Below are 14,614 nucleotides of genomic sequence, written 5' to 3'. Positions count from 1 at the left end.
ACAGAGTTCAGAGTGAGATTTCGGCCGTGGCGGCAGCAACGGGGTTTGGCTGGGTACGGGGGTCTGATATGAAAAATTACACATTCGTACAAATAAAAAAAAAAATGCATTTAATTAGTGTGTGTGTGTGTGTGTGTGTGTGTGTGTGTGTGTGTGTGTGTGTGTGTGTGTGTGTGTGTGTGTGTGTGTGTGTGTGTGTGTGTGTGTGTGTGTGTGTGTGTGTGTGTGTGTGTGTGTGTGTGTGTGTGTGTGTGTGTGTGTGTGAGAGAGAGAGAGAGAGAGAGAGAGAGAGAGAGAGAGAGAGAGAGAGAGAGAGAGAGAGAGAGAGAGAGAGAGAGAGAGAGAGAGAGAGAGAGAGAGAGACAGAGAGAGAGAGGTTAGTGTTGTTTATTGGTGTTGGTAGCAGGTTTTTGAGGCCTTCAGCCCAGAGGTTGGTGGCACCTTAACATGAGCACAGTCGCGCTGAAGTGAGCTGTGGTTTACAACAGAGATTATTTTACTCTCAAATAATCTTAGACAAGCTGCCTATGATTATTGTTTGCTATATCACTTTTTCCTCTCTTTATGACAGCGGCAGGTCCGGCTCTAGCTCTTTGGTTGCCCTAGGCGAGATGGAGTTTTGGATTTTCAATTCCACATTGAGTTTTGCTACATTCATTGCGGGATATATAATCAAAATGCAATCGCAAGTATCTTAAATGGAAGTTTAAATGCAATTTAGAAAAATAACATTTAAAAGATCATTTTGCTACAATTTTTGCTTGAACATGTTAAACACATCTAATTATTTCTGTAATACCTTTTCATTTAAATTTTGCAACTTATATAACGTATTACAATATACAATTTATGTTTAAATTATATGTTAAAACTAGTGTAGGAAATAGCAAATGTAAATTATATTATTCAATTTGAATTATCATTTTGTTCCAAATGTTGCACACATGGTATGGAAAATGTAAATTTTAATACTGAAATGCATTGCCATTTTGCATATTGCATTGCAAATGTTATATCGCTACACTTCAGCTCCCAAAAATAGGGGTGAGCATGAATATATTCGATTTGTAATTAATATTCGAAAAATAAAAATGAAATTGAAATTTTACTATAGGCTATTGCTTCACTGGCCTAAATGCAGTGGCCTAAATCCATTATAAATCTTATAAATAAGATGAAAATGGTCTTACAAAATGGAGTTACTTTTAATAAATTAATTAATGAAAGTGAGTTAAAAAAAAAAAATCCCATCCAAACACCAGTCGATGAGGACAGCTGTCCATCACCGCATTCACGAGTGCAGAAGAGCACAGATGTTCACTGAGTGAGAGCGCAATAACATACGATAGCAAAATGCAATTCATGCAAATCATGATTGAGCGTCCTTTAAGTTTTGTTGAGGGATTAAGAACAGAAAACACAAAGTGCTGTCAGAAACTTAACTTAACACCGTTATCTTTGTGCATCTGTCATCGGGGCTTCTAGTTGCCAACTAACGGTACTTCAGCGAGCATTTGATTCAGTGAGCGAGGCCGTGGCGTGAATCACAGAATGTGACGTTGGAATCAGAACGTAAACGTTCTTGGATGGAGGGACTATCTATATCTTACCCAGATACAGCAAATCTATTTTATGATTGGCTGTTCGGTCTCTATTTTTATTAGATTAACTGGTGCATGGCTGGGCCGTCAGCGAACTCGCTTGATTCCTCTAATAGCGCGCAACTTTAGTGTGTGTTACCCTGGCGATTTCTCTGCGTGAGAAATACAAGGTGTGGCGTGTGAGCGTGTGAACGGGTTGAAATGCGTGTGTCTCACGCCCAATGCGTGAGACTTGAGAGCCCTGGTGATAAATTGTAAAATGATAACTGCAACGGCTCCCGCATTCATTTCCCAAACAAGCCAAAATGACAACTAAATAACGTTACGAAAACAGCCTATTTGACATTTAACAAAATATAATTCTCACTTTTTACCACAGAAGTGTTAGAACTGCTTCCACAAATCCGACTTTTGAAACTTTGGCCGAAATCGATTTCTCCGTGTGTCATGGCGCTTGCGTCTCGCTTATTTCGCTTGTTCCCACAATGCAATGCGTAATTCAAAATACGGGTCTATCAATTACGGTCCATTACTGTATTTTCAAAGATTTTTTTTACAGTGTATAAAATAACATCACAGGAGTGCACAAAGGCTAGAAGGTCATTTAAATGATGAAAAACAGAAGTAGCAATTTAAAGATACACAACTTCGTTGTATATTCACATTTTCACATAAATCTCAGATTTGGTGTTTTTGACATTATACAGCATTTCCCAGACTCATACTTACCAGATCAAAACAATTATGTTTTATAACATATCTTTCATAGCATACAGAGATATTAAATTAATTAATTAGTTTGAGAAATTGAGATCTCTTCTGAAACTATAGTTTCTAAAGAAAAAGATTACTTTGTGTAGTTGTTTTGTTGGGGTTGTAGTCTAGGGTGTGCTCATGCTCTGTGATAAGAAGAGTGATGAGAAAGTGCTCTGACTCCTCTGAGGTGTGTAATTGAGTAACTAAAGTGTTGTCTGTGGAGCAGTAGCATGTATAGACCTTAGTCCTTCTCCTTTATTTATGTATTTTGGAAATTTTTCTGATTTTTGCCAGTTTTGTTTTGTTGGTTTTATTTGCCAATTTCTATAAAAAAATACGTGCGTGTGTGTGTTTTTATGAGATAGAAAGTGGAACGAACTTTCTGTGTTCATGCTCTAGGACCAGACCTTGATTTAAATGTAGAAATGTTCAAATTTATACTAGATATATTAGAGTTTTTATTTATTTTTTACAAACAAAATGTAAAAATGTAAATTTAATTTGCCCATTCATTTTCAACGTAAGGTTCAATCTGACCCCGAGCCCGAGGGACTTAAACGTTAAAAAAAAAGTAAACACCTCTAGAACAACCAAATCAAGTCCAGAATTTGTGTGTGTTTAGATAGATTATTTAGGAAAAGACCCAGTCTCATGCCTCTGAGATGAAGGGAACACTTTAGAAAAGAATTATGAAAAAGTCCAGCTGGACCCCAAGGACCAATCAAGGGTTAAACAGTGAAATAACATTCCTTTCTTGATGTGCTATGTTCACTCTCTTGATCTGATATTTAAAGGGGGGGTAAAAAAACTCCGAAAAGTCTTTAGTTTTATATTTATAAAGAAATATAGGCTGTACCGAGTCTTTCTGGAGAAAACCGAGCGCCTGGAGGCGTATCGAGTGGGCGGAGCTAAAGAATGACGAGAGCGCAAAGGTGACGTCCTCAAGCGTGGAGAAACCCATGGCTATCGATCTCAGCTATCACAGATAATGATCCAGAATCATTCGGAGGCAGAAATAAATTGAACAGGAGAAACAGCAACAGCAGGACGTCCGTCTCTGTGGTATGTACTGTATTTAGGGGCCTGTCAACATTTGTGTGTCTTTACTCGCAGTTTATGAGGACATGATTCGGTTTGTGGACTATTGTATGCGACTAAACCTTAGCAGTAGCCAGCAAAACGGTTTTACACGTCAGACTAGTGTAACGTTATACATAGAACAACAATGGAGTAACGTTAGCGCATTTGAATGACGAAGCACGCGATCGTGTCGTTTACTGATGTTTACTCACGCGACGGTAGCCGACAGCACAGACATTTGAAGCAGTTTTACTCACCGGCTGCTTCCAAAGCAGGACCGAACCTTTATCGCTGGGACCGCTCCGTCAAAAACACACTTCTTTGGTATGATTTGGTGAAGTCCTGACAGCAGTGACTGTAGAGATCCATTTTGAGACGTGACTGAAACGATGTTGTGAAGCTTCCCGTCATTTCTGCGTTCAAATCGGTTCAAATGCAGCGCTGCCTTCCCGGAATGCTGTGCTGAAGCGTTAAAGTCGCTCGACGTCACCCAGAGGAATAAAGTGGAGCGCGGCGCGGAGTGTTTACGGCCGTGCATTTCCTCTCTCGCTCTAGTCACGCATGCACGCTACCGGGAGAAGAGCACGTACGGCCCATACAAAGACCTTCCGCTCTGTTCACGTCAAGTAGACCCATACTCGAAAAAAACTCTCCGAAACTTGTGAGAAACCGGAAGGAGTATTTTTAACAAAGAAATACTCCATCAAACGTCCTTTTGAAACTTTGTCTATGTTTAGGATGGGAATCCAAGTCTTTAACAGTGTAAAAAGCTCAGTGTGCATGAAACAGCATTTAATTGTGTGTGTGAGTGTGTAGTTTTGCTTACCAGTTTATCCTTGTTAAAATGTATTATATTACTTCTCACTACCTTGGTTTAATAGCTTATGGTGTGTTAGTTTAGCGAGAGAGTGCGTTATTATTTTGTGTATAACTTTTTCTCCTGTTCTCTGTTGAAGAGGAATCTCAGGGAAGATTTTCATCTTTGTTTTTATGTGGAGTAGTAGTAGGTAGCTCCTCTAAACCTTAGTTAGCTTCTGTTTTGTTTATTTTATAGGCCAATCTTGCAAATGAAGATATATTCCTGTATTTTTGTTAAACAGTTGGTATATGAAGAAAATACATATTTTCCTTAAGATCGTGATATGTTTTCACTGGGAGACTGAGGCTGAAGTGTGTTCTCCATGTATTTTTACGTGTCTATGTCATTTTTAATTATTTTATTTTCCTATACCCTTCTGACTACTAGACTCGGAGGGGAACATAACATTTAAGATATAAAACAGTAGAATCCTTTTTTTTAACATTCAACTCTTTCTTCCAAATTATGCACAGGCATTTTTCTAATACCGAGAAAAGTTTATTTGTTAGCCCTTAAAGTTTTATAACTCATTAAAACAGATTAAAAGATTTTTAATGATGGACACTGTGTGGGTGACCATGTGTGTGAATTTACAACGGAGCAGAATCAGTTAATTTTCAGCCACTAGCACATTCCCAGTAATCTCATATTTGCTGGTGTTCCAATCAAAAACATTTCCCTTTGGCCTTTCCTGGTTTAAATATAACGCTTTAATCTGACTGCTGGAGAGAACATAATCCCACATGTTCACATCTGCAATTTCACCTACAAAGCTCTGCTCTAAGTCAAACTTCCCTTCAAATTCATCAGGGTCCTGGCCGAGCAGGACGGTTCCACCAGGACGAACTGAGAGGCCTCTTCTATAGAACTGGAACAAACTGCGCCGTCCATCCACCCAAAAGGCAGTAAGACCAGTCGCAGATTCCCAGGTGACGCACAGGTGAGTTTGAAAGATGGAGAGAGGAGGCAGGCGGAAAAACGCGGCATCTTTACTAGACTGAATATACAAGGACAAGCGGCCGCTTTTCTCTCTCCACACATTCAGCTCGTCAATGTCGGGTGTACGGTAGGCGAACAAAATGATCTCCCTCTCAACCTGGTGCTCCATCGCAACACACATGCAGAGGGTAAATGCTGACAGACTCAGTTGCTTTTCAGGAGTGACTTTAACAAAACTCGAATCAGTCTTGGTAGGAAACAGAAGCACTTTACCACCAAGACCCACTGCAAGACAACCAAAATAAACCATGAATAAAACCAAGGATGAGGAAAATAATAATAATAACAATAATCCATGTTATCTATTAATGAACAATGTTGTGGCCTACCTTTAGTATCTGCTGATGTCAGAGAGAACAGACAGAAAATTCAAACCACCGGCACCAACATCTTGCTACAGGTCTGAAAAATAATAAAATGAGTGCACTGTTTAACTGTTATTTAAATAAGTTAGTCAGCAAATAGGACAGGATGTAATTTATGCAATGAAGAAATGATCAAAAACATTACTCCTGGTTCAGTAGATTAATTTGTCTCTGCTTCGTTGTTATATTAATTTATGCTTACAGTAATTAACAAAGCATGAAAGTACAAACACGACTCGCGAGTAGAGGGACTTTTATTATGACAAGACGGGACGCAGTCGCCGGCGCCATTTCCACTTTTCTGGTCATGAGTAAAAGGTAACGCAGCTCTGTTTATCATATTAGATCCATTTAAGTGTGTTTAAAATTGTTATAACGTTACTCTGTGCGTTTGCTCAGCAGCTGCTGTGACATGTTCACACTGTTAAGAGTAAAGCGCTTCTACAGAATAAAACCAGAAACTGAGAGTAACCTAGGCTAATGCAGATATGACGCCATTGGCAGGCGACTCCCTCAGACGTCCCAGCTCCTTGAAATAGCAATTTTCTCACAATTTACAAATATTTGGAAACATTTGGGATATTGTAAGTACTCAACTGAACAAAATATATAACACTGGCCTAGTAATTTTTGGATATTTTACTGCAAAAATACTCCACTGTGCACCTTTAAGGAAAACTGAGACAGCAGCAGATGCACAGTTGGGAAAGTGAGGTTATCAGATACATTTTATTGAAGAAGTATACAAGGCATTAGATTAAGTCCCTGTATTTCAACATCAGAGTGAATATTTGTGCCAAGGACAAATTAAACAAACTGATTTCCCAGAATTATTCTGGGGTGTGTTTCCCAAAGCTATGGTCAAGTTATCTTGTTACCAATATAGTCCAATGGAACTTTTGACCGTAGTTGGCTAACAATGCTTCTGGGAAATGCACTGTTGTCAATTTTTCGAAATACACATCATTCTGAATCCACCTTCCATTTCTTTGGAGAGGTATGGACCTCAGATTACTGAATTTAACGTGGAGAAAAAACAAGGCTGTGAGGGATAGACTTGCAGTTTTATACAATGGCATGCACTGTATAAAAGCCCAAATCAAGTCATTCTCATAAACTGAACAGCGGCCATGCACCTGTGTGCTCAAGTTCAAGGCGGCAGACCAAAGAGTGAATCTAATCAATATAAAGGCAAAAGTTCAGAATAGAAATGTTAGAAAAGGCAAGCTAGTATATCATGCCTTTTTCTTTACATGTTGTGGGTGACATATAATGATCACATAGAGAGAGTGTATACATTTGATTGCGTCAGTTTTTGATGGCTTGGAAGTGAGAAAAGTTTGAGATACCACAATTGTCCTTCAGCCCTGTCACGCACCACAAAATCAGTCAAAAGTGTTAATGAAACTGATATATATATAAAAATAACCTTTCAATTGATGTATGGTTTGTTAGGATAAGGCAAAATTTGACCAAAATATAACTATTTAAAAATCTGGAACCTGTGAGATGTTTTGTGGTCTAGGGTCACTAAACACTAACCCCAGGTTTCACAGACAAGGCTTAAGCTAGTCCCAGACTTAAATGCATGCTTGAGCGGTTTTAACCGAAAGCAACCTGCACTGACATCTAAACATATGTCAGTGCTATCGTTCTGTCTCAAGATGCACACCAGTAATGTTTTTTTGTTTCGTTTTTCTGAGGCACGCTTATAAGGCCTAATCCTGGCTTAATATAAACCTGTGTATAAAAGCAGGCCTACATTTTTAAATATGTTGTCAGAAAGTAGAAAATAGGTTAATAAAATAAAAAATGTCATCCTCTAGCTGGTAATTCTGTGAAGTTACAAAAACATTTCTCCTAGTTTAGTAGATCACAGTTCCTCACCACTTTATTGTTGTTAATATTAAATCACATGTACTTATAATCTTAAAAGTAAAAGAAGGAAAACCAACCGGTTCAGAATAAGAATACTTACAATGTTCTGCAGGTGTTATCTGAGAGAAGATCTGTTCAGCTCAGTTGTTTGTGTTCTCCTGTTGACCAGAATTTATTTGCATAATGGACTGACATGAATTCAGGTTTGAGCCTTCCCAACTTTTTTTCAGTTTAACATGTAAAAGGGAAGTTAATGTCTCCTGTAGACAGTGACATTCAGTGCATGCAGTTTTTATAGAAACATTGGCCACTTTTACTAACATCGTGCCACTGTACATGCCCTCCTTTGGCATTAAAAAACTACTGTCAGGATTTAGTAAAGACACATATAGTGAAAAAACAGCAGGGAAAGAGTTATTTTTGCGACTGACCTTACACTAAAAAATGGTGCTATATTGCATTAAATGTGGTTATTTGGCTCGTAATCAAGTAAGTTTGGCTCATACGGGAACCACTTTAGGTGCTGTATAGCACCAAATTTTGGTGCTTCAGTGGTTTTTACCGGTTCTTTAATGACTGAGGTACTATAGAGCACCTCTACCATATACAGAACCTGTTAAGATATGGTGCTATATAGCACCAAAAGTTGTTCCCCTATGATTGTGAGCAAGAACCACTTCTAGTGCCATACCTTTTTTTGTGTGTGTGTGTAAGGTCAGCCGTAAAAATAACTCTTTCCATGTTATTTTTCACTATATGTGTCTTTACTAAATCCTGACAGTATTTTTTCAATGCCAAAGGAGGGATTGCACAGTCGCACAAGCTGTTAGTAAAAGTGGCCAATGTTTCTATAAAAACTGCACGCACTGAATGTCACTGTCTACAGGAGACATTAACTTCCCTTTTAGATGTTAAACTGAAAAAAAGAAAGAGAAAAAAAAGGTGGAGAGGCTGAAACCTGAAGTTCCTGAGTTATATTGCATATGTATTTGTAAGGGTTTCTCTTTTAGACACAATTTATAGGAAAGTATTAAAATGAATCACGCAATGTTATTTATTAAACTTTATGCTTGTCAATTTACTGGTTTTGAAGCTGGTCTCTGCCGCAGAATAAAAAATATAAAAAATAAAATAAGGTAATTGCTATATAAATGCAGTCCATTTACCATTTAATAATGGACTGCATTTATATAGCGCTTTTAACAGACCCTATGGCCATCCAAAGCGCTTTACATTTTGCCTCACATTCACCCATTCATACACCGACGGCGATGTCTGCCATGTAAGGCGCCATCCAGCTCGTCGGGAGCAGCTGGGGTTAGGTGTCCTGCTCAAGGACACTTCGACACTTGGTCAGGTGGAATCGGGGATCGAACCACCAACCTTCCGGTATGTAGACAATCTACATGAACCACTGAGCCACTGCCGGCCCACAATTCTGACTCGCAGAGCACTGTTCAGGCCAGTCAAGTTCCTCCACATCAAACTCGCTCATGCTGTTGGAACAGTAAGGGAGCATGAAATTGTCCAGAATGTCTTGGTATGCTGAAGCATTAACTCTTTCCCCAGAATGTTCCAGTTATTTATGAGAAAACGCTTCCCCGCCAAACACAGAATTTTCCAGGTTTCTGTTTTCACTGTTAAACACTAGACTAGAGATGTGAAGATGACGCAAAAAAACAAGCGATCATATGTAAGCAGATCCATATAAATAATGTGATCATCAATATTATACAGCATATAAATCAAAACTGCCTACTGAATGAAACCGTGACCCAGAACAAGCTATAGAACTGTGAAAGCATTAGGGGTATTGATGGACTCGATCGACTAAACTTCGCATTGACAGTTATCTTACACACCACTCAGTATCAGGTGTGTGGTAGGCAAAGAGAACAATCTCCCTCTCGCCCTGCAGAGGGTAAATGCTGAAAAGGTCCAGTGGCTTTTCAAGAGTGGGTTTAACAAAGCAGAAATCATTCTCATAAGGCAACAGAAGCACTTCACCTTCAGTAAACCTGAAGCAGACAGCAAACTAAAACCACTGCCAACATCTTGTAGCAGGTCTCTAAAGGAATTTTTTATAATTTTACTGGTAAATATTGATATACACAAAAATGTATCTCCTAGTTAAGTACAGCAGGGCCGTGCACAGACATTTTGAGGGGCAGTGGCCCAAACCCAAAAAAAAGGGGCACTATAAAGGAGTTGAGTATCATCTTAATATAGAGAATGAATAACAAACCTTTTACAATCATACTGTAAATACAATTGTTAGGCTTTCGTGTTAATTAAATTTATGTTGTTCTAATTATTCTTCCAAAAAGTCGATTCTGTGCTAATTTGATCTCTTTTCTATTTTTATTTTTTATTGGAGATTTAAGTAGCAAATGAGAATCACTAAAATTATTAAATATATTTTGAGTCAAAGGTCTTGTTTATGATTTTTGTAAATCATAGGCAACATTTTTTTAATAAAAGAATATGTAAAAGTATGGTATTTGGGGTAAAAGGCATATTTAACATGATAATAAACAGCTGACTGTTTATTATCATGTTAAATATGATCATGGTTAAGATTCAGCTGGTAAATATCTTAAGTTGGATGTCCATCTTAGAGGTTACATCATATTTATAATAAAAATATGATAATCATATGATATAATACAAATATATTTAGTTGTTACAACGATAAAACTTTATTAAATTATTATGGGATCTCATACATTCAATGTTTTCAGATTATTTACTTAAACATTTGTGTCTGTATTTTAAAAATATTTTTATATTAACATTTTAATATTTACTGAATAATAATTCATTATTTTATTCATCAAAATAAACAGAAAATGCTGCAAACGTTGCTAGAGATTTTTTGCACAAGTATGAACTTTTTTTGAAAAAGTTGCCATTATTATTATAGTTAAGTTTATTTATATAGCACATTTCATACACAGTGGCAATTCAAAGTGCTTTACATAGAAAGGAATTAAAATAGGGATAACAAATGCATAAGAAAAAGCATTTGTTTTTCTTATGCATTTGTTATTATTAGGGTGTGCTTTTGCCCCATTGTACCCTCATACTATTTTGGGATAGTATGGGATAGAGGGATTTTTGAGAGGGAGTATTGGGATAGAGGGATTTTTCAGTCAGATTATAAACTAAAAGTCTAAAACTAAAAGTCTTAAACCAAAACTTAAAATCTAAATTTGAAACTTAAAGTCCAAGTCGAAAATGAATTTGGTATTTAGGATTGGGCATTTGGTATTTAGGATTGGGCATTTTCTATTTAGGATTGGGCATTTTCTATTTAGGATTGGGCATTTTCTATTTAGGGTTGGGCATTTGGTCATTTAGCCATTTAGGATTGAGGATTGGGGATTTGGGGATTTAGGATTAGGAATTTGGGTATTTAGGATTGGGCATTTAATCATTTAGCCATTTAGGATTGAGGATTGGGGATTTAGGATTGGGCATTTGAGGATTGAGGATTGGGGAGTGTATGCAAATTAGGAGGCGTGGCCCAAATACTGGAGGCTGGGTTTGAAATGGCTGGTGCGCAGATGCACCTTATGGACAGCAGAGGGAGCTCCCAGTGCTAAGGAGCACACTTTAATGAAACCAAACGGAGCGAGTGAGCGGCTTGAGCGAGGACTGTGCGATAACTTCAACTTAATGACAGCTTTGTAACATTTGTGGCCTCAAACACAAAGTCACCAGTGAAAGGAGTGCTATCGGTCTGACGACGAGAAAGCAGCAGACAGTGCAGCAGGTAAGATGCTAACATTAGCTACTAGTTATATAAGCTGATATTGCTAATATGCTTTAGTAGGGAATTATTATATTGTATATACATATTGTGTGTGTATGTATATACATACATACACACACAACATATGACATCAAAGAGAGTAGACGCTCCTTATGCTTTTGCATCGCAGTACTTTGATGTCATAAACCGATAGGTCTTGCAGTGTGCAGCGTTCAAGTCGAACAAGCCTAATTTCTTTTCTCTCACAATCTTAATAAAATGTATATAGGCTATATAGCAAAAAAGAAAAAAACATAAACAAGACCATCTAGTGGCAATGGGAAAGGAGTGTATCTACTAATGTCAGAGGGGTTAACCGCAGTTTAAAAAACAAGGCAGCATGTCCCAATATAATAATTCCCTACTAAAGCATATTAGCAATATCAGCTTATATAACTAGTAGCTAATGTTAGCATCTTACCTGCTGCACTGTCTGCTGCTTTCTCGTCGTCAGACCGATAGCACTCCTTTCACTGGTGACTTTGTGTTTGAGGCCACAAATGTTACAAAGCTGTCATTAAGTTGAAGTTATCGCACAGTCCTCGCTCAAGCCGCTCACTCGCTCCGTTTGGTTTCATTAAAGTGTGCTCCTTAGCACTGGGAGCTCCCTCTGCTGTCCATAAGGTGCATCTGCGCACCAGCCATTTCAAACCCAGCCTCCAGTATTTGGGCCACGCCTCCTAATTTGCATACACTCCCCAATCCTCAATCCTCAAATGCCCAATCCTAAATGGCTAAATGATTAAATGCCCAATCCTAAATACCAAATTCCCAATCCTAAATCCTCAAATCCTCAATCCTAAATGGCTAAATGACCAAATGCCCAACCCTAAATAGAAAATGCCCAATCCTAAATAGAAAATGCCCAATCCTAAATAGAAAATGCCCAATCCTAAATACCAAATGCCCAATCCTAAATACCAAATTCATTTTCGACTTGGACTTTAAGTTTCAAATTTAGATTTTTAGTTTTGGTTTAAGACTTTTAGTTTTAGACTTTTAGTTTATAATCTGACTGAAAAATCCCTCCATATGATACAACTCATAGCCTGTATTACCTTTTTTTTATTGTGTATACGATTAATATGCTCTAAATAAAATATCATAAATATGACGTATGTTATAGATACTAGTATTAACTCGTAAAATGGATTATAATTTGGAAATCTATTTTACAGAAGTTAAAGAGTGACAAACTGTCAGCTAAATATTCAGTATTCAGTATATGACGATTTACCCGCTGGCATGCTGGAGCTTTGAATCCATATTTGCACTGTTGAAACAAACTACTAATTCCGCGGATCAACCACTGTCTGTAATGTGGATTGTAGTTTGTAATATACCTGTTAATGGGACGACATTCTGGAACTCTCGTCTCCACAGAGAGAGGACACAGCCTCAGAACAAAATGAACAAAATGATATCCCTCCCACTCTGGTGCTCCATCGCAACACGCATGCAGAGGGTAAATGCTGACAGCCACAGTTGCTTTTCAGGAGTGACTTTAACAAAACTTGAAGCAGTCTTGTAAGGAAACAGAAGCACTTTACCATCAAGACCCACTGCAAGACAAAACAAACCATATTTCACTAAGACACACAAAATCCTGCTCAAACCAATCCATGAAACATATCAAATGTTGATGTGGTACCTTTAGACGTCGCTGCTGTCAGAGATAGCAGACAGAAAAATAAAACCAACATCTTGTTGCAGGTCTGAAAAGTGCAAAAGAAAATTACTCCACATTCTTAATATTAACCCCATCACAAAAGGTTCAATCTCAAATACTTACGATGTTCAACAGGTGTTATCAGAGAAGATCAGTTCAGGTCAGATGTTTGTCTCTCAGATGGTCGTGACTACAAGTGTCTCAAGTATTTATTCGCAGATTGGGTTGAGCCTAGATTCACGTACAAGCCTCCCAGTCATCCTTTTTTTTTGTTTAACCTGTAAAAAGGGAAGTTAGCGTGTCTGGCAGTGACACTGCATGCAGTTTTGCAATTACTGTATGTAGTTTTCAGAATACAGTCATTCATTTAAATGAGACAATATGGAGCATGAACACTATTTATACTATAAAATAACCCCATAGGACTGCAGAAGAGCTAGAAGGTCATTAGAAGGTCATTTAAATGATGACAAACAAATAGACAAATAGCATTTCAGAAATACACACTTTCATTGTGTATTGACATCATTTTTAACCTAAAAGCTTTGGTGTTTTTGACATTATAATGCTAGCATTTCCCTGTAATGACTCATACTCACCAGATCAATACAATCATGTTTTATGACAAATACTTTTCATAGCAAAGAGAGAGATATCAAATTAATTTAGTTCGAGACATTTTTGAGATCTCTTCTGCAACTAGAGGAGGCAAATGTGCACTTTATTTTACAGAGCGTGCACTTTCAAATGTACTTGCTAAAAGTATTGAATAGTGTACAGTAACTACATGGAGTCATTTAAGGTTCATGGTTAGTACCTTATTACCCTATTAGTGTCATTGCTACAATAGGTACATAGTAAAGAGGCAAGAAACCTAGGCGAAATAATGGCAGAGAAAGAGCATTCAAAATTCACAGTGTAGGGTTTTGCAGACAGCGAAGGCAAACAATGCAAAAAAAGGAAGACAGTACGAGTAAAGGCAATAAACAGAAAGTCTTTGGCTAAACAAAGAAATCAAACGCGAGCAAATATCTGCGTGACTTTTCAACGATGGTGAGAACTGAGGGACCTGAAAAACGACTCATTGCTGGCTGTATTTCTGCTGGACAGGTCATCTTTCATTTTGATTATACATTTTTTTGGTTTATGTTTTCATGAAGCATGTATCAAGAGCACATGAAGCTGCCTAATATAGCACAACATTACTTAGCATAAAGTAACGATGTTATACACTTAGCCATTAGTAGAGATGATAAATACTCAATATGCTTAGCTCAAGTTGATCGCTGTTGTGTTGATTTTCGCAAAATTCAACTTTAGATAACAAAATGCATGTGTAAAAGCTAGTACACCGCATCAAGGAACTTTTTTTAGAGCTAAGTTAGCTTTAGCTACTAATCAACAATGCTTTCATTATGGAAACTCTTACATGCAAAACACAGTATATGTTATGAATCTTCAACACGAAATTCATCTTCATCACAGTATAACTGATGTTATTGAAAAAAACATGATGCTACCCGTTTTCTTTGCCTTATAAATATAACGAGCTCGTTACCAAATCAAACAAAAATATATTTTAAACTTTACCAT

At 37.5% G+C, this 14,614-nt stretch overlaps 1 protein-coding gene and 1 long non-coding RNA gene across 2 annotated transcripts; both read right to left on the bottom strand.

The window, feature by feature from the left end:
- Positions 1-4,831: 4,831 nt before the first annotated feature.
- LOC137063447 (C-reactive protein-like) lies at positions 4,832-5,685 on the bottom strand. Its single transcript, XM_067434568.1, is given in 2 exon segments — positions 4,832-5,520; positions 5,625-5,685. Coding segments are annotated over 2 exon segments (675 nt in total). The 3' UTR covers positions 4,832-4,906.
- A 7,083-nt stretch (positions 5,686-12,768) lies between these two features.
- Positions 12,769-13,286, bottom strand: LOC137063448 (uncharacterized). Its single transcript, XR_010901385.1, has 3 exons — positions 13,145-13,286; positions 13,004-13,067; positions 12,769-12,914 (listed from the first exon to the last, which is right to left on the bottom strand). It is a non-coding gene; the product is annotated as an uncharacterized lncRNA (long non-coding RNA).
- Between the last annotated feature and the right edge of the window lie 1,328 nt (positions 13,287-14,614).

The sequence above is a fragment of the Pseudorasbora parva genome, chromosome 24, assembly GCF_024679245.1.
Source record: "Pseudorasbora parva isolate DD20220531a chromosome 24, ASM2467924v1, whole genome shotgun sequence".
In the NCBI taxonomy this organism is placed as follows: domain Eukaryota; kingdom Metazoa; phylum Chordata; class Actinopteri; order Cypriniformes; family Gobionidae; genus Pseudorasbora; species Pseudorasbora parva.
The sequence above is the reverse complement of the archived record's forward strand: the minus strand, read 5'-3'. Positions and strand labels throughout refer to the sequence as shown.